General features: G+C 34.1%; 1 protein-coding gene across 1 annotated transcript in view; it reads right to left on the bottom strand.

The window, feature by feature from the left end:
• The window catches only part of EYS (eyes shut homolog), a 685,229-nt gene that overhangs the window by 615,464 nt on the left and 46,554 nt on the right, over positions 1–23,211 (bottom strand). Inside the window, exons 5-6 of the mRNA XM_057369428.1 lie at positions 20,942–21,056; positions 9,833–9,992 (exon numbers count right to left, since the gene is read on the bottom strand). Of these exons, the coding sequence (XP_057225411.1) occupies positions 9,833–9,992; positions 20,942–21,056 (275 nt within the window). The remainder of the gene's footprint in view (positions 1–9,832; positions 9,993–20,941; positions 21,057–23,211) is intronic.

Here is a 23,211-nt window from a genome sequence, read left to right on the forward strand (position 1 = left end):
TGAAAAAAAAAAAAAAAAAATATGTCCTTTGGCAAAGCATGGGCAGTTAAGTCTCACTCTGAAATGTTGACCCTTGCATCCATGCTCCTGCATTTAAGGTCATGAAAATTCTACTTTTGTAGCATGATTTGTCTCATCCTGAACTCAGTCCAAAAAAGATCATACGAGTGGAGCTCTCTAAAATTCTCAGTTCTTTCCATACMTCCCAAAGAGAGCACAGAATGAGAAGCCTGTTACAGACATTGCAAGCACTTAAAAATTATACATTTTATTCCACATTCTGGAACTCTACATTTATTTATTTTCAAATACACTAAATCCACTAACAGTAATACTGGAACCACTGGAAGTTCAAGATAGGTTTTCATGGATTCTGAATATTTCCTCATTTTCTGTTGTACTTGTGTATAACTGCAGTAAATGTATTCTTAGATAAATCTAATTATAGTGATCAATCTTTGTGTTTTTCAAAGTAAATTAATTGCAGTGAATGAGAAAAGAATAAAAAAATATCAGAAATAAAAGACTGATCTGCCATTCACACATGTAGGTTTCAAAGTTCTGCCTGACAGCTGAACAATCAATTTTAAATTATTTGGTTTTAACATTAGAAAATACCATTTTTTATAAACCAGTTAACATAAATATTCAAATGAGGATTTATTTAATATTAATATATGTGGGTTTTCAGTCTCCTTAGAACAAAATATAATTGCATACTGATAAAAAAAAGTTATTCTTGACTATCTGCAGTTAAACATTAAAAGAAGGATCATGTTATTGTTCTCATTAGTGGAGGCATTTTTGCTATAGGTGGGTTGAGGAAACATGAAACTGGAAAATCTTCACCAGATTTAGATGAAATCCAGACAATTTGTTTAGAACTAAAGTATTAAATTTTAGATTTCTAAAGTATGTCATAGTGAAGTAATTCATTCATTGATTATCACTAGTGTATCCCTGTATTTAAAGAAAAAATAAAAAAAGAGGCACTATCTGAAATGACAACTGGCATCRGAATGAACATATTTATCTACAGTAGTGTTTGAAAATTAATCTAAAAATATTTATTTTGTCAAAATTTAYGTTCTGATTATATTTTTTGAGTTATTTCACATCCAGAATTCCTTTGTGTCTCTGTTTTTGTCTGGTGTTTCACAAATTCTCATGAAGAAGAGCTTTTCTTCTGAGAGGCAAAAATTAAATRAAGTAAACGCAAGCAAAAGGTGATAATAATTTTCTAATGACACAGCTTTTTTAATTATCATAAAGGGGATAGTTTCCATTAGCTCACAAAAARCAAGAATTTACTGAGGTTGGAGATAACAATTCCAAGACTGGAACTCATCATGCACAGAGTCTGATTAAATTTTGATTAGGTATAAGGGATTAGGCACATTTCGACCATACCATGGATCAATTTTCTAGGAAACTATTATTTTTTTTTAGAAAAGCAATGTAATCTTTACAAGAAAAAGACATACTTGTCCCAATAGGTAAAGCAGACAAAGTCAAACATATATGTTCRTTAAGTACTGTCCCAGCTTCACAGACTAAGGAGATCCAAACTTTAATATGAACATTTTCCAATTCAAGTGAACATTATTATGCTTGTTCTCAAATTTTGCCAGCTTTCATGATTTATTTACATGGAGCTGAATTTAAAGCTTTTTGAAATGAYGAAAAAGACTTCCACTGACCACAGTCAGCTTATGACTTAGTGCAGTTGTCTGCTACTGCATGAATTATAAACACGATCAGATATTCTCAAATGTTAAATACGCAGTTAAAATTTTACCTTCTGGTTTAGAATGTAATTAATCATTTAAGGGCACTTAGGAACAGTCTTTCCTGAAAGTTCCTCTGCGACTGTTGTTTAAGCACAGTCTTTAGCTGAGTTACTTTTTACAGAATGTCTTTAAATTTGTCTGAGATGTATTTTAATAACCTTGGCTCTTAAATGAACTCATTATTCTGGAACATGCAATTAGACTTTTGACCATTTAATAGATTATCTGTCCTTTCTCTTAGMTACGTTCAGGATTTCGCTGGAAATCTGGTTTAAAGATTTATCTCTTGGCAAAGTCTTTTATAGACCTCTCTTACAAAGAGTCTCATATCTTCTTGTGAGGATTTTACTTGTTTTTTTGTTGTTGGTCAAAGTGCCCTTTATGTCTCACTAAAAAATCTGATTCTTACTAAAACCACAACAGAATACTATATGCAAAACAATTTTCATGTTTGGAACAGAGACATTTCCTCTAGCTTGATCCCTTTTCACTCATTATACGTGAAATATGAAATAATATAGAACAACCATTTACAGGAGCTCTCAAAGAGAGAGGGAAATTTCCAGAAAGAGCATCCTACCCAGYCTGGATAAAAAGCACTATACTTGCAGATTCTTCTGGTCTCTGGAGGAGTCTTRATCATCACACTTGGGTTCCAGAGAGGAGATGCAGTTTTTTAGAGTTTCATAAAAATTCCTTGGAAAATTGAGTCTAACTTTTTAGACACACGATTTTGGGTTGAAAATAAGATTGGCTTAAGGGTGACGGGTAAAGGTAATTGAGGGAGCAGTCCAAATTTGGGTGGATGACACAAAAGTTGATCATTTTTGAATAACAGAACAGATTGAGTTGGAAGAGACCTTTAAAGATCATCTGGTCCTACCCTCTTTCAATGAGCAGGGATTTCTTTAATTCAGGGTGCTCAGATTCCAGTCTGACTTGTCCTTGAATGTTTCCAGACATTGGGCATCCATCARTCTCTGGGCAATCTAGTCCAGTGTTTCACAACTCTAATTCTGAATATCTAGTGTAAATTTATTCTCCTTCAAATAAAAGCCATTTCCCTTTCTCTTATTGCTACAGACCCTTGTAAAAAATCCTCTTTCATTTTCTTATAAGCTGGAGTATTGAAATGCCTCAATAAGGTGTCTAGGGAATCTTGTCTTCCCCAAGCTGAATAACCCCAACCCTCTTAGCCTTTCCTCATAGGAAATTTTTTCCWAGCCTCTGCAYTRGTTCCATGTCTTTCTTGTACTGAGGGCTATAGGGCTGTATGTAGTGCTCTGTTGTAAATTCTAACATTATTTAATGTTCTTATCTGAAATGTTTTCATCTGAAAAGTAAATTAAACTTCCTATATAGAGTTTATACAAAATTGGTGGTAAATGCTGAGGAGAAAGGTATAATGAAAACAAATCTAAAGTCAAATATTTTGAATGAACATGTGTCTAAAGTGAGATACATCTCAGTAAACAAAAATGTAAGCAAATATATTGCAGAAAAAGTAAACTTGAGCTACTCAGAGTCCCAGAATGAAGACAAAAGTATAGAAGTTGTCATTGAATATGTTTCTGATGTGATACAGTTTAAAARCCAAAATAAACAAAATTTTTTCAAAGATAGGCCTTAAAATGTGACAAAAAAAATGTACATCAGTAAGAGACATCATTAACACGAATGAAGTCTGTGTTTTAAGTCTGTAACAAAGTGATACTTTATATAATTTTTCACAGAATGAGTTTGGGGTTTGGGTTTTTTTTTTGTTGTTGTTGTTGTTGTTTGTTTGTTTTTTTTTTAATAGATGGAACAACTACTGAGCACAAAAGTTGAGATATAGCATAAGAAAGTCTGGAGTATTTAGTTCATACATTAACATTATTCCAGCATCATTGAAGATACAGTAGACTGCATCAGCTAATGATGTGGTACATTGCGTCTGAGAAAAAGTAAGCAATATGCTGTTAGCCTTATTATCCATACTTTAAAGAGGAAAGATGATGTTCAGAGCTAAAAGATGTATGTCTGCAGTCATTTTACAGAAATAAAACTGAGCTACAGAGATCAGATTTGTAATGAAAACAGTCATTRCATCTACACTATAGTATTATCCATTTTTTCTAATGCATTATATATTTTTAAACATGCTATAATTATATCTGCACTGCACACCTTATCATGTTTCAAACCCATTAGTGTGGTAGGTGATTTATAGCAGTGTTGACAGTTTTTGCACCTTGCTAAAATCTTAAATGGTGTACTTTGTTGTGTTAATCAACACAGGTTCAGCTGAAAATCAGAAAAGAAAGTCTCTATGGTTATTATAGATAATTAACTTTTTTAACCACTTCAGCTTGTTCAGAATACTTTTTGACTGAATTTACATAAAAGGTGTACATCCCTCATGTTTCTTATTGATGATGTGATCTTTTTGGGGGTGATATACAGCTATTTGACTGTTCACTGTCTATCCAGCTACCTCTCTGAATGCTTAGAGAAAGCTACAAATCCTTAGTTTCCCTTGTCACTAACAGCAGATTTATATATTCAGGAATGAATAATGAATAATGAAGGAATGTTCTCAATACGAGATTTACAAACTATCTAGAGAGAAAAAAAAAATTTAAGTTTACTCTGAATGAGTAAAAAAGGAAAGGATAGACATCAATAGCTGCAAACCCAGAAGAGTAAGACAAACTAAAGCAAATCAGCACAGTTCTAACTCCCTGACAGGTAGCTCTGGGAATTGTGTGCCTTAATAAAATGAGGCATGGTAGGCTGATTTGAACTGAGAAGCAAGAGAATAAAAAGGTAGGTTGTTTTATATGCACCTGGATTTGAGGTCAAACTTTCACAGGAGTAGATTGTGAAAAGGAAAACCTCCTGCTATGAAACTTTGCTGCTTTTAAAACATTTAGCTACTGATGTAAAACGCCTCTTTAGTTTGAGATCTGGGCTAAAASCCCCAGAAAGTCAAGTGGCTTGTAGTGCTTTCAAAAAATGCAAGGTTGATAGAGGTAGTAATTTTTGGAGTTCATGAGCAGAGGTAGCAATCTGGAGGATTCCATATGTCAAGTTTTAGGGTGTGTTTTAAAGCATGTCTTCCACTTAAGAACTTTATTAATTATATAGCTAGAAATCCACAGATATYGATGCATCTGTGCTTCTTTACAAAGAGCAGCATCTTTCAATTAGCCATAGCTATTCTTGATTAACAAAAACTCCATCAATATTCTTTCTTATTTAAATCGGAAAATATGTTCTGTGATCAGCAAATTAAACCAGAAACTGAAATAATAAGAAATATGAACCTGCTCATAAATATCCCCCGGCACTGGGAACATTTTGTTCCATTTTAAAAGCAGGTAGAGCTTAAATACTGATATTATATTTCCCTTTGAATTATCACATAGAATGTTTTTATAGTCTTTTGACTTTCCATGTAATTGCTGCATGCCAAAATAATGGAAACCTTTCCAGCACAAAATTTTYMAMYWMCYTWAWWWTTTTTTGTGGAAATCACAACCTGATAAAAAATGGTTGACTTGAACTACTGTAGATCATAGTCTGTCTGGAGTAGCTACAAGTATGGTATAACATCAGACATGAGCCCTAGCCCTCACTTATTACTCAGGTGTTTATCTGCTTCAAATTAAATATTATGCCATTATGGCTTACTGAATMCTTTTAATTTTTTAATTGCTTACTTCTCTAACCTTTCATTTCAATTAATACAGTAAAATGTCCTAGATGGAGTGAAGCTGTAGTGTTTTTGTGTAAATAAGCTGGCTATCTTAGGTGAGAGGTCTTCATAAGGATCGGTGTCTTTACAACGCACCTTCCTCTGGTGAGGCATCACCTTGAGTCCTGTGTGCAGTTTTGGGCASCACAGTATGAGATGGATATAAAGCTTTTGGAGAGCATCCAAAGAAGGGCCACAAAGAGATGAAAGGGCCCAGAAGGGAGGTGATATGAAGAGCAGCTGAGATCATTTGGTCTGTTCAGAAAAGGAGAATGAGGAGAAACCTCATTATGATCTTCAACATCCTCAAAAGGAGAAGAAGAGGGGCAGGTAATGATCTCTTCTTCTCTGTGGTGACCAGTGAAAGGACTCAASGGAATGATATGAAGCTGAGCCAAGCAAGGTTTAGGTTGGATATCAGGAGAAGGTTCCTGCCCCAGAGAGTGGATAGGCACTGGAACAGGCTCCCCAAGAAAGTGGTCATGGCATTGAGCCTGACAGAGTTCCAGTGTTTGCACAATGTTYTCAGGCACGTGGTGTGACTTTTGGCATAGTCCTGTGCAGAGCCAGGACTTGGATGTGGTGATTTTTGTGGGTCCCTTYCAACTCTGCACATTTTATGATTCTSACTGATAGTGTCAGTGTAACTCATGTTTTTTCTTGGGCTTTTACTAGTGTTGGGAGAGACCTGAACAGGAAGCAAAATTAAAGGARCAGACTGGTTAAAGACATTTTCCTTTCAACCTAACCAATATCTCCTAAAAGGCATTTTAAACAGCAGGTAATATTTCTGGGCATCTGCTGAACAAAATTAGAAAGAGAATTACTTCAGTTGTTATTATTGCTTTCTGTCAGTTATCTCTGAAAGTTCTTCTCTAATAAAAAATAGAGTCCTCTGAAAAGCAAYAAGCTGTTCCCTTTTCATTCACCTATGAATGTGTAAGCATTCTGAGTGAATTCCTGTAGCAGTTCTTAACAAGTGATTTCTTTCATTCCATTATTTCGCTGCATGGCCGTTGATGTTTGGGATCTATGTGCGCTAACCATTTCTCTTTCAGAGGTGACAATGGCAATAACAGAATAAAGTGCCATGAACAGAGCTCAACATGGCAGCATCTGTTGCTGAGACAGACACTGCTGTGTAATTCCAGTGACACTCCTGTGATATAGGGAYCTCCCATGATGCTGCAAAAATTCCTTTGCTTGCTAACCTTTACTATAGGGATTAGAGCTGTGGAAAAAAATACTCTTTTATCTATTTGAGTATTGAGACTTACGAGATTACCACTGTACTGCAACATGACATAGAGATCTTCCCCAGATATTCTAGAAATGGCTGAACTCCTGCCTTGCAACAGCCAATACTGAATTATTTCCTTATTTTACTTTACCTGCGTGAAAAGCTTTTGCTTGACCTAATAATTTATCTCAAGTTTTCTTACTTTTGTTCTTCTGATTCTTTCCACACACCACTGGGGAAGAGTGAACAACCAGGTGTGTGGTACATAACTGCCCACCAGGGTTAAAATATGTCACCACTGTAWCCTTGAGAACAAAATTATTTAAAAATGTGGATTTGATCAGGGAGAAGGATTTAAATGAGACCATGTAATTTCTTTGTTCATTAGTATTAACATTGGCTTAACTATACTGTGAAAGATATTGGAACTTTTATACCCCATATCTCCTTCTCTGAGACATTAATTATTACAGCACCAGAGAATACTGTTAGAAGTATCCTACAAAGTTCAATAGTGCAATCTCCATCAAAGTATGTTTATATATGTTTCTCATGTAGCTCTAAAAATTAGCAGATCTGTCTCAATAAAAAAAAAAAGAAAAAAATGTGGATAAATTTTTGAACTATCTTAATGAATGCTATAAAAAGAAAGTTTGAAGATAAGGGAAACGTATGCAATTGGAGCAGTACTTTAAAATCTGCTTGGTGAGTTTTCTTGGGATTCAATTCATTTAAACAGTAGTAAGATTATTTTAATTAAAGAACTACTCTGTGAAGTGAGAATGAAGTGTCTAACATGCCCAATCAATTCCTGCCAATATGATTTCTCTACACATAAGGAAAGAGAGTCATAAATTAGAGGAAGCTTATTCAAGGACAATTGGTCTTCTGTGCAGGACCTGAGAAACTGCTGATATGGATTGTTTCAATGTCATAAGACAGGTTACTTACAAGCACTTGTAGATTTGATGGGTTTTATCCACTTTCAGAGAAGAGAAAAATTAACATGAAAGTAAAGAACTGTAGAAGCAAATTGAAAGTGCAAAAATAATGACACCTATTCAACAAAAATAACTATATTTTATAAGTCTTTGTTCTCCTTTRAGCATTTAAACAAAACATGGCGATATTTTTCTGAGTAAATGACCCAAAGTGTTTTTTACATATAAATAGTAACAAAATCTATAGTTTAAAATTGAATGTGTATATATCAAGTTTCTACAAGGTTTTGTTAAAGAGTGTGGAACCAAATAAAGTGGGTTTATTACTTTTWAAACCAAAATTCAGCTTTTCACAGCTGAGAATGGTACATCATGTCATATTTTGTGTTCCCTAAGATGTCTGTTCGAAACACAATTTAAATGTTAAGGCAAAAGCTACAATTGTAGTRTTTATAACTTAATACACAATTAAGAACCAATAGATGTGAAACTACAGTAGCTCTTCTGKTTGCAGAAACTATTTTATTCAGAGTCAAGTAAATGTGCCAAAATTGCTGCTGCATTTCCCTTCCCTCTTTCCCTTTCCAAACAGAAAAACRAAACAGTAAACAGGTATAAATAGAAATTTTTATGGATCAAGACTGAAGAAGTAACCAGTTATTTAAAAGCAGAAAAAGTAAAAAAAAAAAAAAATCAGTTGCAATATATAGAACCCCTCAAAATGTGAATCCGCAAAAGGAAGAATCTYGGCCTCATGGCAAGATGTCCCTAAACCACAAAGTTATTTCTACCTGAAGCCAGTCATAATTCAGGGTTTTGTAAGATTTAATTCTTCTAAGTGTATACATTTATTGCCATTTATTGTAAACTGTTTAACTTCTGTTTCAGGGTCATCTTGTACACTACAGACCTTTAATTATCTCAAAAGCCTTAAAGTATTGCAGAGAAATATTATTTTTATTAAYAAATCAAAAATTTTAGGTGTCACACCAATGTAAAAAAAAAATTAAGCATAGATTGAAAAAAAAAACCGCTTACAGGGATAATGGGGAAGTGAAAAAGAAAGGTTAGTAATTAAAACTATGGGCTATTATTCTATGATTTTTTTTTTTAATGGTAGTACATTTAAATCCTGTTTTCTGTGTGTATTGACATCAGTTCTTTAGATKAAATTAATTTTCATGCTTTGGGTAATAAACATTGTTTTTATATTTTAACTGCTTATTTTTTAAGTTCACCTAATAATTTTGGTACTTATCTTTAAATTGATATACAAATGGTTAATATCTCTTKCCATACTACCTAAACCTGCACTGAACCATATTTGAATCTTCTCTTTCCATTCCCTCTACTGCCAAAGATTAGTGAAGGATTTTAGAATACAAATTTAATGAGCTTCTGTTTAAAGGATAAGGCTGGCAGAAAAAAAAAAAAATTCTTTGCAACTTAAAAAAATACTGTGGTTGATATACGCTACATTTTTAGTCTTTTTTTTTTTTTTGTAGCTAATTAGCACTGTTGAAGAAATTGTGTCAATGACTAACAAATGTCTGACACAGAGGTTGTAATCCTCCTCTGAAAAACTGACTCTGACAATACAGAGAGCCTCAAAGACTAGACTTTAGTCAAGTAAAATGAATCTGTTAATCCAGCAACAAATTAAATTTGATAAATCACTGGTGGTCCAATAAGGAATTAAATTAGCAGGTGGAATTCAGTTCTCAAAAAGTAAGTAAAGTTATCTGAGTAAATACAGGCTGATACAAACTAACAAACTTTCTGAACTCCATTTCCCTCGTTAATTAGATGTTCAAGAAGTATAATTAGATATCAGACATATAGCTCACATGCAGAATTTTCATACCTAGCCATACGCTTAGTCTCTTAAACTGAAGCTGAAGCTTATTCTAGGTCTATTCTTACTGTAACCTCAGTTGGAAGATTCAAAAGTAATGTGTAAATTAAATTTAGGGTTATAGGAATCACAACKGAGGGCAGAAAATGCAGAGAGATGTGGTTACTCCTCCAAATACTTCTCTATACCTTATTTTTTTAAAAATCCACCATTCATATATTTTAATATTTAAAAGGAAATGAGACTACAAATTTGTGTAGGCCTTACCTGTAAAATCACGAGGGCACAAACACTGAAACAAAGGTTGCTCTCTCAGTTGACTCAYATCAATGCAAGTTGCTCCATCAGAACAATTATTTGGGTAAATTAAGCATGCATTTTCAGCAAACTGGCAAAATTCTCCTGTCCATCCAGGTGCACAGAGGCACTAGACATAACAAACACACAMACAAACAAACACAGAAAATCCAAAMYGAAAATACAATGTGAAAGTTTGTAGAATTTTTTATTGGTCTTGTATTTTACTACTGAGTAAAATTGTGGCATACAGCCAGCTGAGACTATTCTTCATGCTTGCATTTGCAGATGATAAAACAATTGAGAGGCAGAATTCATCTACCATGTCTGTTGACAAATTGTGAGAAAAAAGAACACATGAGTTGGTAGAAATGGTGAGATAATTGCTGGCTGTAAAGGATAAAAATGCCGGCAGGAACAGAAGAACTGAGTATGCAAAAAGGATTTTAAAAGCCTAGATATGAGGGACAAAATGGTCAGTATTTTTAACAAGTCTTCAAGACAAACACTGTCATCAACCAATAATCAGAAAATGTGGTAGCGGGTTTCTGCTATATATGCAGACCCTACCTGTTAAATAAAATAAATTAAAATTATTTATTCAGAGGAAAGGGGAAGATCTGGAGCTTGTATTAGCTTCTCATAGGAGTCCTGTGAAACCCATAGTGCCCTGATCAAACATAATTAATAGTAGCTTGCCTTGAATCTCATTCGAAGGGCAATAAAACAGTTTAGCCAACAAAAGCATGCAAATATTTTAGAACTGGAACAGTTTACCTGGCTCCCAATTAATAAATTTTTACCTGAATATATGTATACATGACCACCAAAGGCAGAGAGATGGGTCATGACTCACACAAGTAACAAGAAGGTTGCCAAAGTACACGATTAGCATAAGGCACAGAAAATAGGCAGAGTATAGTGCTGACTACAGAAAAAAAAAAAAAAAAAAAAAAAAAAAAAAAAAAAAAAAAAAAAAAAAAAAAAAAAAAAAAAAAAAATCACTGTAAAGACACAAAAAGCCCTAAGGCAAGTAATACTTGGAGGAGATCATAATTTTTTGAAGGGCAGGAGGAGTGTTTAAGGGCAAGATAAAATACCATAAAGCATCAAATATAAAGAGGAAGGATGAAGACAGAAGACAATCTCAATTCAGTAAYGACTTCTCTCATCAAAGAGCTCACGAGAGAGATTACCTTGACCTTGACTGCTAACAACCACTGGGGACCACAGCCATCACCAGTAACTCTACAGCATCAGCTCCACAGCATTGTGTGATCAGAGAGAATTTAAAATGTGTTACAGAGTAACGGTATGTAGGTGTACTGACAATACTGAACGATCTTGAAAACTACTAGCATTAAATATGCTGTTTGTGAATCAAGACATTCAAGTTTGTTTTAAAGTTTAAAACTGGCCTGACCTCTCAGTCTTCTAAACATTCACATTACAGAGATCTCTTATTCCCTATGTGACATATATATTTTGTAAAAATGAACGGTACTTMGGTGGTCAAGTGGAGGCTTTAAGAGAGCTGCACTGATGAGAATCCTTACTGTGAATCTCTGCATTCAACCATTGAAACAGCAGATAACTAAAGTGGATTGCTATCTCCAAAGTGCCCTAAGTATAAGAGGAGCATGCTAGCCTACAGGATCAATGTGATTTACATCCCAAAGCCTGGAAGAACACAATGTTCTCCAGCAGTTGGACATTCCTTTGTATTTTCTGCATTTCTATCTCTTCATCAATCTGTTGTGACAATACCCACACATGTCCCTGCTGTTTTCTGATTTCTTTCCCCTCAATCTCCAGGAGCACCTTTCACTGCTAAGTACTGTCCTTGTCCTTGATGTCCTTGATTAAGGACATCCTTGATGTCCTTAATATGTTTGATTAAATTTGGCACTACTGGGTAAAAGGTAATAAGAGGTAAAAACAAGATGGAATGTTTTAGGTAGCTGTGTCTATGGGTTTGGCTGTCATTGCCAGTCAGTACACAAAGCTTACMCCACATAAACCTATAAAAACATGGTTTATTCTGTAAGTCAATATGTTTTACATTTGTAGGACTCCAGAACTATTTAGGTTGAGAGAGACATTTGAAGGTCATATAGTCCTAGTCCTTGCTCAGAGGTGGTAAAATTTTAAATGCAAGCTGGTTGCTCAGCATCTTGTCTACTTGAGGCCTGAATTTCTCCAAGGATGACAATTCTACAACCTTTCTGGGCAACATGTTGCGTGCTTAAGTACGCTCATATTATGAACAATTTCTTCTTAACACCTAGCCATAATTTTCTTTGTTGTGACTTCTGCCAGCTGCCTCTCACTCCAGGGCCTTGAGTTTCTGAGAAAAATTTGGCTCTGTCTTGTTTATGATCACCCAATGAGGAGCTAAAGCAAAGAATTATGTCCCCATTGAGCTTCCTGTTTTCAAGACTTAACAAAGACAAATCCTTCAGCCTTTCCTCATACATCATATGCTGCAAACTTTCACAATGTTGATGGCTCTCGATGAGACTTGTTACAATTTTGTCAGTCTTAGTTTTTGTGCATTGAAATTCTGCACCTCATAGAGTATTCCACAGGTGGCCTGTCAAGTGCTGAGCAGAAGGGACTGATAACTTCACTTGATCTGCTCTCTGATCTCTGCTCGCTTTTACTAATGCAAGCCAGTATTTGATGCAGCTACCTATCCTTTTTCATGATCTATTTGCATTGACCCACTCCCTTAATTCCATAGATGTATCCCATCAAGCCCTTTGGACATTTATAAATATCGCCCTTGCCTACATTGYTCCTAGTGTGGCATTCCTCTTCCATTAATAGTATTTCTTTCCTCTAAATTTTGCCACTTGACATAGGGACTTGGAGAATTTGAAAGCAGATATYGTAAGTAAAAACCAGATCAAAGACACTGAATGTCATCCCCCTCATTCAGCAGAGGGCATACATTTTCCTTTGTCTCATTTTTTTCTGCCACTGTATCTACAAATGGGATGTATAAAATAGTTCCTCCTTTATGCTTATTTTTCATGAGGACACATTTGGAAATTTTCCTTGAAGCCTAAGCCTCTTATCTACCCCGTCATTAGACATTACTATTTATTAGTAAAAGCTGTTTAGCCAGTATTTTCTTTTTTTGCAAATCTTAAGTCCATTCTGCAAGAATGAAATTCAAATAAGGTCACTGAAGTCTAACCCTATTTCTAGTGGATACATGTTAACTTAAAAAATAATGTTCTCAGAGACACAATTGTGACTGTAGTTGTGAAAACTACATTTACTTTTCATCTAGCAAAGGGATTTTTCKGCACCTGGGGTGAAACGTATGGTTGGCAAGACAGCATTCAGGAATTGAATCACTATTTCCAGACTATGCTGGAATCATTTTGAGGATAAATGAAGGACATGTCTTAGGAATGCCTAAGCTAGCACTTTCCACAAACATTAAGTAATATTTTAAAGCTTAATTTTAATTAATTCAACAACATATTGGTACAATAAACTTTTTTTCCTTCTTAGTTTTTAATGGCCTGGTAAAATGGCTTGCAAAATGAAGATGTTCATGTGTGAGGCTTCTCTGCAACTTTTAGAGTATATGGAGAAAATTACAACTCAACCCAAAATTAGGCATTTAACTATGATACTATGATATAGAATATGATACGATATTTGATAATATATTATATATGACATATGATATGATATGATATGATATGATATGATATGATATGATATGATATGATATGATATGATATGATATGATTGATATGATATGATATGACATGATGTGATGATATGATATGCTCCTTCATATGAAACCCTGATTGTATGTAAAACAATTAGGAGTCTGGGCAGAAATGTGTCATAGCTTGAATTAACTGATGAATTTTAATAGAGATTATATTCTCTCATTTCTCAGGTAAACATATGGGTAAAACAGAAACTAGAATTCTATCCATGCATATCTCATATAGAAAGGGGGAAGATGAAATTATCTTTTGTGTAGTTTGAGCAGGTGCCATCTCTCCTTAGATATGACTTCATAAAATAAGGAAAATTTATAAATATTTAATTGTAACTTAAAAAGGCAAATTAAGAATGTGCATTTTTGAGGTTTTGCTGGTAGATGACTAAAGGGTAAATAATGAAGACTGAAAAATAATAATCAAGAAGCTCAAGCTAGAAACTCACTGTACAGTACCAGCTGTACCACTGTACAGCTGCCAAAGGAATTGCAAAATTTGTACAACACATGGAGAATGTGTGTCTGATATTACTGGCATTAATAATCAGGTTAAAAAAAATATTATAAGTTATGTACTTCAGAAATACACAGTGCTGAGTTGGCTGAATGAAATTTTATGGACTCTTTCTGCAGACATTCTCCATATCTCAAGGGCCCACCCCCTTATTAGATACAGAAGTCAGTAAAGAAGAAATTTGGGGAATTTCTGTATCTTTGAAAAGTGGTTTAAGCTTGAGCACAGGCTTGATTTTAATTTTACAGAAGTTTCTTTTAAAAATAAATCAGAACATTTCTGTTGGTTGTATCTCGTGTGTTTTGTTTTCCATTTATATTGTATTATAGTATATAAATTGAGATATGTAAAGATTGYATTGTACAAAGATATATAAAAGTATTACATGATCACAACTTTAATTAAATATTTCTCATTTAAATTAACTCTTCAAAAGAAGGATATTCAGTTTATCACATGAAGATTTCTACTGTTTATTAACTTCTGTACAGTTCAGAGATAATTAGCAGCACATATGAAAGGTACTTAGGGTCCTTTGATGGTRTTTATTTCAATAGAATAAGAAAAGYRGGAAAATGCATTTTGATAAAGTCCAAATTAAACACTGAAGAAGGAAAAAATACTGTTTAGTACATTTTAAAATTTATGTGAACTCTTCTGTAGAATTACTGCTACTGTGTGAAAGAAAATTGACTAATTAACTTGTGTAAAACTAGCCCCTAATGGAAGCATCTGACTTTGAACTACTGCTGTTTTGAACACTCAGCTGGAAGGACAAACACAGGAGAGACATCAATAGAATTAATGATAGTGGCAAAGTGGCTTCACAGAGRTGAGACTATAATGTTCTCATATAGTCCATGGGGAGAAACAGTAGGAGAGACTGTGGATTTTTTAAAAAGGAAAATGAGAATAATCTATTTTATATGTTGTACATAAGTGCAAAAKTTGCATCTGAGAGCAGTAGATTTTGCAGTGCCAATTTTCATCGCTTCTAGCATTGGTAGTAGAGCTGTTATAAATATTCATAACAATTTTATCACTCTAACCAACTGCTTTAATATATAATATGTCAAATATATTAAATGTTTGTTTCCTTATGGCTTTTTTATACTCAGAAAACAAATGGTGATTGACACAGTGCAGAGGGATTTTAAAAAGCCATTCTGCCTTTTTTTTTTTTTTTTAAGAACTGAATTTGTTGAACAAGTTAATGTTTTCTCTGAGGTATACTGCTTTTCAGTTCTCTATATGTGATCTAGAAATTATTTCTCCTCTCATTTAATATATATAAATGGCTTCTCTAAGGATAAGTTGGAGGCCTTCTTAGGGCTATGAGATATAAGCAGTATGACATAGCTTCATTTTGGAGATTATTGCTCATTCTGCACAGAGAGGTTTTCTTTCTGGGTTATAAATCCAGCCAGACTTTCAGGGATAAAGTATCATCAAAAAGCATTAGGACTGAGAGAGTCTGCTCAGGGAAGAGTTTACCAAGGGGACCGGAGCAACAAAGCTTCCACAAAGGTTCTTCAGGCTGKCACAAGGCTGTTCAGATTGGCCTGTGGGCTGTGGCACTGCAGACTGTTTTACAGAGAAGCAGATTGATTCCCAGCCTGACTACTGGCTGTTGGGTCTGATTCTGCACCCACAAAGGCAAACCTCCTCTGGAGGGGATGGAACTTAGACCTCTGTCTGCCTGGTTGTAATTTCTGCACAAGTTCTGCTGAATGAGGGCCACATATCAGCTTGACATGGGGAAAAATCACAGGMGAAAGAGAGGTTCTCTCCTCTCTCCTACTTCCCTCATCTCCCCAGAAGGAAYATATTAGCTTTGATGAAGACTATTTCTGTGTCAGAGTACAAGTCTCCTGCTTTGCTAGAGAGCACAGYAGTCTTTGGGCAGAATATATTTGCCAGATTTTTTAACTTAAACTACAACAGTATGAAACATGGTGTTATTTTTTGTTAAACTATATTCATAATTTTACTTTAACAACTGCATATCCTCTTCATGCACACCTTGTTGTTGAAATATCTGATTCACCATAAAACTTAAAATATGAAAGCTTTGTTATATGGATGTGAGAAAAAGATCAAAAGAGTACAACATGAACAACCACAGAGCCATCTGCAGGGCAAGACTTTAGATACCAATCTATTATACTAACTTTTCTATCCTCTTACAGTGAATCATACTATTAGATAAACAATATTGAATATACGTCCATATAAGAAAGCAAAATTCTGGTGACTGGGGAACAATTTTCAGAAGGGAATGCACCTGTTCTCATTCATCAGTGTTCATCAGGCAAACTACTTGCAGAAGTTAAAACCATTACTTATTTTTGCTTAACAACAATCTTCTTTAACATCACAAACTACTTCCACTGCACTGTAGGAGTACTAGTCAGAAATTGACAGCATCTCCTGCTGCTTTTTTTGAAGGCACCAGGACATCCATTGACAGTGCTTCCACAATAAAATTTCACATGCAAGAGTCAGTACAGCTTCTCAGAGACATTTCAGACACTTTTTTTTTTTTTGAATGACCAACACTAGGTATAGTGGTAAAACCCAGAACAATAACAGAGAATATTTTATCTTTCTTTAATGCTGCTGTAGTGTGTATTTGTTTGCCAACACAGCTCTGCTGTTCAGGCAATATGTATAATTTGTTTAGACCTTGTCACAAGTGTTGYGCTGGCAAATGGAAATGGACTTTACAATAACATTGCCTTCCCTTCATCTTTCAGTTTCAATTTTTGTGTCTACATAACTCAATTTTTTTCTTAGCTGTAAGCACATAYCTTTGCACAAGTCAGTGGTTTGTCAGGACGATGAGAGAATACCACGTAGACAAAATAGGCTTAGATACACTATGTTGCCCATATAAGTTGAGAGATAGTTGCTTGTAGCATAGTAAGGAGTAGTTAGGCAAAAAAAAGAAAAATTATATGTTGTATAAAGAATGCAAATAAGTATATTATAGACATTTTTAATCAAAAAATGATAAATAATTAATTGATACACAAAAAAAAAAAAAAAAAAAAAAAAATAGAATTTTTACACCCTACAAGAAGTGGAAAACATTTTTAATCTGCATGCCCTTCCAGAGGAAGTATATGGCACATCACAAATAGCAGAGTGCGTAGCAACCACTGTAGAACTGCACTTTCACCAACTGCACTGGTCCCCCAAATGCACTTCTGTAGGTAAACTGTAAATTCTGTAACTTTTATGGAACTCAATGGTTTCTCCCTAGAMAGTATAGACACCTAGTGTGCCAAAGACTTGACAGTTTCCATAACCTCAATTTTCTCATTATTGTGTTTTCAAAACTGTGCTMCTTTCTGGACTTCAAAAATCCAGTAAATTACAGTTCTGTTATCCTCAGAAGTTGCACTGGATTCGTTTATTCGTATATTTTTTAGTATCTTTATTTTGGTTGGTTGGTTTTGGTTTTGAGGTTTTTTTTTTTCAGTTTGATACTAATGATTCATGAAGAAACAGGGCATCTTGAGCAGAGATAATACTTTTTGCCATGATCTAAACTACTTGCTGTGGATAAATGGTTAGATATTTGATCCATCCTTGGGACCTGAAGGAAAGTTTTACATCCCCAAGTGATTTCTTGTTTGTGTACTCTCTTTATAGGCTTTTACTGCCCAGCCTTGTGCCAGAGGCTCTGCTGGACTTTTTCTAAATCACTCTACTCAAACCACTCCATGCCCTGGGGTGATTAGCATGTGGCAGCAGTATGATTAGCATGAAACAAGCAACAGCCCTTTCTTCCCTCTCACTTGTCTTTCAGGCATTGCTCATTTTTTCCCTGTCTTCAGGTAAAGATAAGAAAACCAGATACCTACAGCCATAAATTGTTTAAGACAATCAGATTAAAAGCAATGAGAAAATGCTATCAGCTACAAAACAAGAACACTGACTTTTCACTTATAAAATCCATTCTAGAAAAATACAAGTTGCCATGAAAATAGAAAAACCTGCTGAAAAGTGTATCTGGGGGCAGATTTGTAAAAAATATTTTTAAGAAACAGGTTATCATACTGTCCGAATAATGTTGATAGATATTATTATTGAATAAAAGTCTGCTGAAATCTGAAATTGGTTCACACTTCAGTAATTGTATAAGTATGGTTGATGTTCAAACTGTTTTAATTTAATTCTTTTCTATAATAGTGCACCCGTCTTCTAAGTAGGTAGAGTTTTTTATTATAAAATTGGCAAACCAGTATAACATTAATTAAAAACTTTCTTATGGTTTGGATATAAAAAAAAAAAAAGAAAGTGCTATGTTCTATTTTCTTCCGAACTTTAACAGTGATTACATTTCTTTTTAGAAGGCATTCCAACATTGCAGCTGCAAATCATGAGAAATTCAGTAGCAGACTTGCAATAATTGATAAATCAATAGTAATTAATAGAATTTTTCACATCAGCATTTTTTTTTGAGAGAGGAAGATCTGATCATGCTCAAGAATTGCTTTTGTAACCTGCTAAAATTATATGTTCAAATGATATCCATATTCCTTAAACTGAGTCAAAGCTCCAGTGTTGTGTTTTTGTGCTTTAGAAGCTAACAAGGTAAATGTCGTATCTTTGACCTTCTACAGAGCTCAAATATAATGGGGGGATTTATGTTTTCACTATTCATGGCAACTCCAGAAAATATAATCCTTCTCCTAACCTTTTAATGTCAGTGAGATGAGTTTRCTGCATTGACTACCAGAAGCAATCCTCAATAAGGCCTTCAGCCCTCTGTGGGAATTATGGGGTTTGGATCCCACAGTAGTAGATCCTCATGAAATTTAATGTCTGGTGAAGTTATTCACTAGGACAGGACAGATGTGACCTGRCAGTGAACTGATGGGAAATTACTGAAACAGAGCGTTGCACCATATTACCTAAAGGGCTTTTGGAAATGCTCCTGGTGTATTCAACAGTGCATAGAAGAAGCAGCTGCTCAGAACCAWGAACAATACTTTTGTCTATTCCTGCTGACATGGCTTCAAAATTTTTGGTACCTGCTGAATATTTTAAATACAATTGTTCCTCTGTTTTATTTCTGAGAAAAACTGATAGACCACGGACTGTCTTAACACTATGAATCGTTCTGTACTTTTGAGAATATAATTTAAAATTGTTTATTTATTTTGTTTCATAAACCTCATTGTTAATAGATATTTCTTCATTTGCAACCTTCTTATAACAATTTAGATGATATAGCTACCTATGATGATTGGCAGTCAAAGAAGTATGACTACTGAAAAATGCTTCTATTTATACAAGTGCTTATTTTTGACTACGGGCATTGTCTTTCTGTCTTCATCAATGGGGTGGTGTGACATTTTAGTATTCATTGTGAGACAAAAGATGCCTTCTTTGTCACTGACTATCTGGAACAGTCACTGCTGTGTAATTAAAATTTTTTTTCTATGCTTGTAGCATTGAATATGTCCCAGAACATATTATTTTTCTAAACTAGTTCAGCCCACTAATTTAACTGAAGAAATAGTGATTGTATTTGTTTATTGTTAGCAATACTACCATTTTCTGTGGTCATCTGCACACACAGAAGAAGAAGAAGAAGAAGAAGAAGAAGAAGAAGAAGAAGAAGAAGAAGAAGAAGGAGCAGAGGAAGAAGAGGAAGAAGGAGAAGGACCCTAAAAACTATAGGYCAGTCAGTCTCACTTCAGTGCCCAATAAAATAATGGAAAATAATACTCTCGGAAGTATTGAAAAACACCTAGAGGCCAACACAATTAGTCACAGCCAGCACAGCTTCATAAGGGGGAAGTCCTGCTTGTCAAACCTGTTTTCCTTCTATGACAGGGAAATCCAGTTAGTTAATGTAGGAAAATGAACAGATGTAATATTTKCAGCAAAGATTTTGATACCGTCTCTCACAATTTGCTTCTGGACAAAATGTCAATAACCAGGTTACATGATGAGTGAGCAACTGGCTCACAGGTCAGGCACAAAGGGTTACGGTGAATGGGGTGACACCAGACTGGTGACCTGTCATTGGTGGGGGGTCCACAGTGCTCCATCTTCAAGCCAGCTCTCTTCGTCATCTTCATAAATGACTTGGACACAGGACTTGAAGGAATATGGTGAAAATTTGTTGATGACAGTAAAGTGGAAGGAGTTTTAGACTCTCTCAAGGACAGAGAGGCCCTTCAGAGAGACCTTGACAAATTAGAGGGACAGACAATCACCAACCATATGGAGTTTAACAAGGACAAGAACCAGATTCTGCACCTTGCTCAACATTTTCAGGAGTGACTTAGTTAAAACAATCAGATATTTTTTTTTTTTTCCCAAACTGTCAGTTGAAATGAATGTCAGCAAACCACAATTTCATTGTCAAAGTTTAAGCTTGTATTAATTCAACATAATTATGTGTAGAGAAGTAATTTGATCCTGGTTAAAATACTGGCAACAGATGATCTTAATTCAAGCAATGTATTTTTTAAAAGCTGCAACACAGCTGTGATTATCATCTTTGCGGGTAATGACACTGGACCACAATTAGTTATATATTCTTTTTACTATAAAAATATCCTTCAGTTATCTTACTTGATATAGTACTAAACACGGTCTCTGTAGAAAAGTAATAAAAAAAATCCATATTACCCAAGTGAATTGTCCTTGTGTTATCGATTAAAATAAATAAAACCTATAAAAGCGTGCCCCGCTTGTCTCTTAGAGTAATGAATGCATTTCAAGTTCTGCTTGTCTGAAGCTTTTATACTTTGGAACACTGAATTAGTTTAACATGTATTAAATTACTTACAGTGAATCCTCCAATTATATTAAGACACAATCCTTCATTCAGACAGTTGATGCTGAGCAGCCTGCAGTAGTCAATTACTTCCTCACAGTTCTTTCCAGTGAATCCTGGCATGCAGCTGCAAATACACATTGTATTTTAGAGAACTTGCATTTTTAAAGTTARTTGTATTTAATTAAGTTCCATAATTCTATTAATGTTCTTGCAGTAACAAAACAGATCTCTTATGTTATTTAAAATACACAAAATATATTTTCAAGTAATTAAAARTCCTTTGCATGATTCTGGATAATTTTGGTTTTTGTGAATAATTTCTTTCATTGAATAAAGTATTTTCACATCAATATTTCATATATTCTTCCAGGAAAAAAAAAATCTAGAATGAGATAACATTTAATAAACAGCTATGGACAAGGTAAAAAGGTTTTGGAAAACTATTAGAAAGGATATAAAGCATCAGAGAGGAAAAAAAATATGGTGAGTACTTAACATTCATCATTGCTAAGGGTTAAGAGTAGTAAATAATAATATGTTTAGTTACGTAAGAAAAAATATAGAGAGAATAATGCATAATTGGTTTTGTGTTTGCTTAATTATAATTCAGTATTTTTTGTAATTTCTGTATTTTCTTTAAAGAAGAAAATTAACATTCAATTTTTGTTACTGTTWGTTCCATGTGATGCCAATGGAGAGATGAATAACTGATGTATAGTAAGAGGAACTGCAGAAATTTATTCTGCTTCATGTTAGCACCTGTCATTAGTAGGAGAAAACCYTTTCTTGATGTAGCTCTCCAGTGTTAAAAAATATCTTGTATGCACAAATAAAAATATGAGATTCAAATAGATAGTAAAGAAGCCTTATTCAAAAGCAATAATGGAACAATGTAGAAAAATATTTGAATATTAATATCTTGATGGATACATAATCCTTGTCAATGTCTCTTGCCATGTTCTTACAGACACAGCATGTTCCTCTGTCTAAAGACTATTTCTGATATCATGGAAAGAGAAGTTTTAAGAAGAGAAAAAAAATAGCCAGTTAGCTGAAATCTGTGTTTGTGAAGGAATCCAAAAGTAATAGATGAGATATTTCTTTAGCTGTTTCTAAGGAGTAGTTTTTCAAATTATTCAGTCCAAAAGCTGTAAGTTATGAAGATTATACAGAATTGCCTCTGTTTTTTCTATGKTCTTTCTCATTTGAAAAAAAAGAAGCAATCCCATCTCTGGTTTCAGAATGCATGAAGCTTCTCACAGTTTTGCAGCATACTACAGGGTATATTTTCSATGGCAATTACCTAGGCAGTGACATTCAATATAAAGTATCTGAGTTCATCATGCATTCTAAATCAGTTAAATATGTCTATCAGAGGATGTGGCTCTGACACTGAGGAATGCAGACATATCTTGCATGTCCAGAAGCTTAAGTCACTCTTCAACCTTAGTTAAGTATTAAACTGCTTTGATTTAATTARAAATCCCTGGAAACCAACCACAATTTATGCACAAAACCATTTGGACAAAGGTAGATAAATATGGGAAAACCTTCTGTAAGCAGTGATGTGCTTTGGGGCTGGTATAGACACAATCACAATGAGCACACTCTATGCAAATAACAATACACCACATAATTCTCACCCTCCTCTTAAAAAAAGTGCTGTATGCAGTTATATTTGTACCATTTCAAGTACTTGTYTTCAATATTCTTGCAAAGTCTATTCTTAACAAATTTCTGATCATTTATTGTAGCTAAAAGGAGTTTTTCATAGTAAAATTTTTATATTAAAGGAATGTAAAACAATAATACACATTTTTTTATATTTTCTTATAATTTAGTTTGTAAATACCATCTAAAACTAAATCAGAACAGCTCAATTGCAATGTTTATTTTGCTGATTTGTTTTTACCAGTGATCTGAAGTGAAAGAGTTCCTAACTTTTTTCTTCCATCCATGATTGTTTTACTAACCAGATAATCTAGTAAGMCAGTTTTAGAATTCTTCTCATTTTTATATTTGCTCATTTTTTCTGTTTTTATTTTTATTAATGTTTTTCAATAAACACACCAATGTTAGGGAAGGGAAGTATAAGCTAACAGAAAAAAACCTTAACAGTAAAGTTTCAAATATGTCACCAATAGAAGATATTTTCTCAGAACACACTTTCACAATTTTGGGACTTTTTATTGTCCTAAAGAACACAGATAATAAAAGAAGATAGAAAGCAAACAACCATAGTTTATTGTGATGGATATTCTTGTTCACTGTCGATTTGA

The sequence above is a fragment of the Malurus melanocephalus genome, unplaced genomic scaffold (assembly GCF_030028575.1).
Source record: "Malurus melanocephalus ecotype Western Australia unplaced genomic scaffold, MMel_1.1 scaffold_109, whole genome shotgun sequence".
NCBI lineage: Eukaryota > Metazoa > Chordata > Aves > Passeriformes > Maluridae > Malurus > Malurus melanocephalus.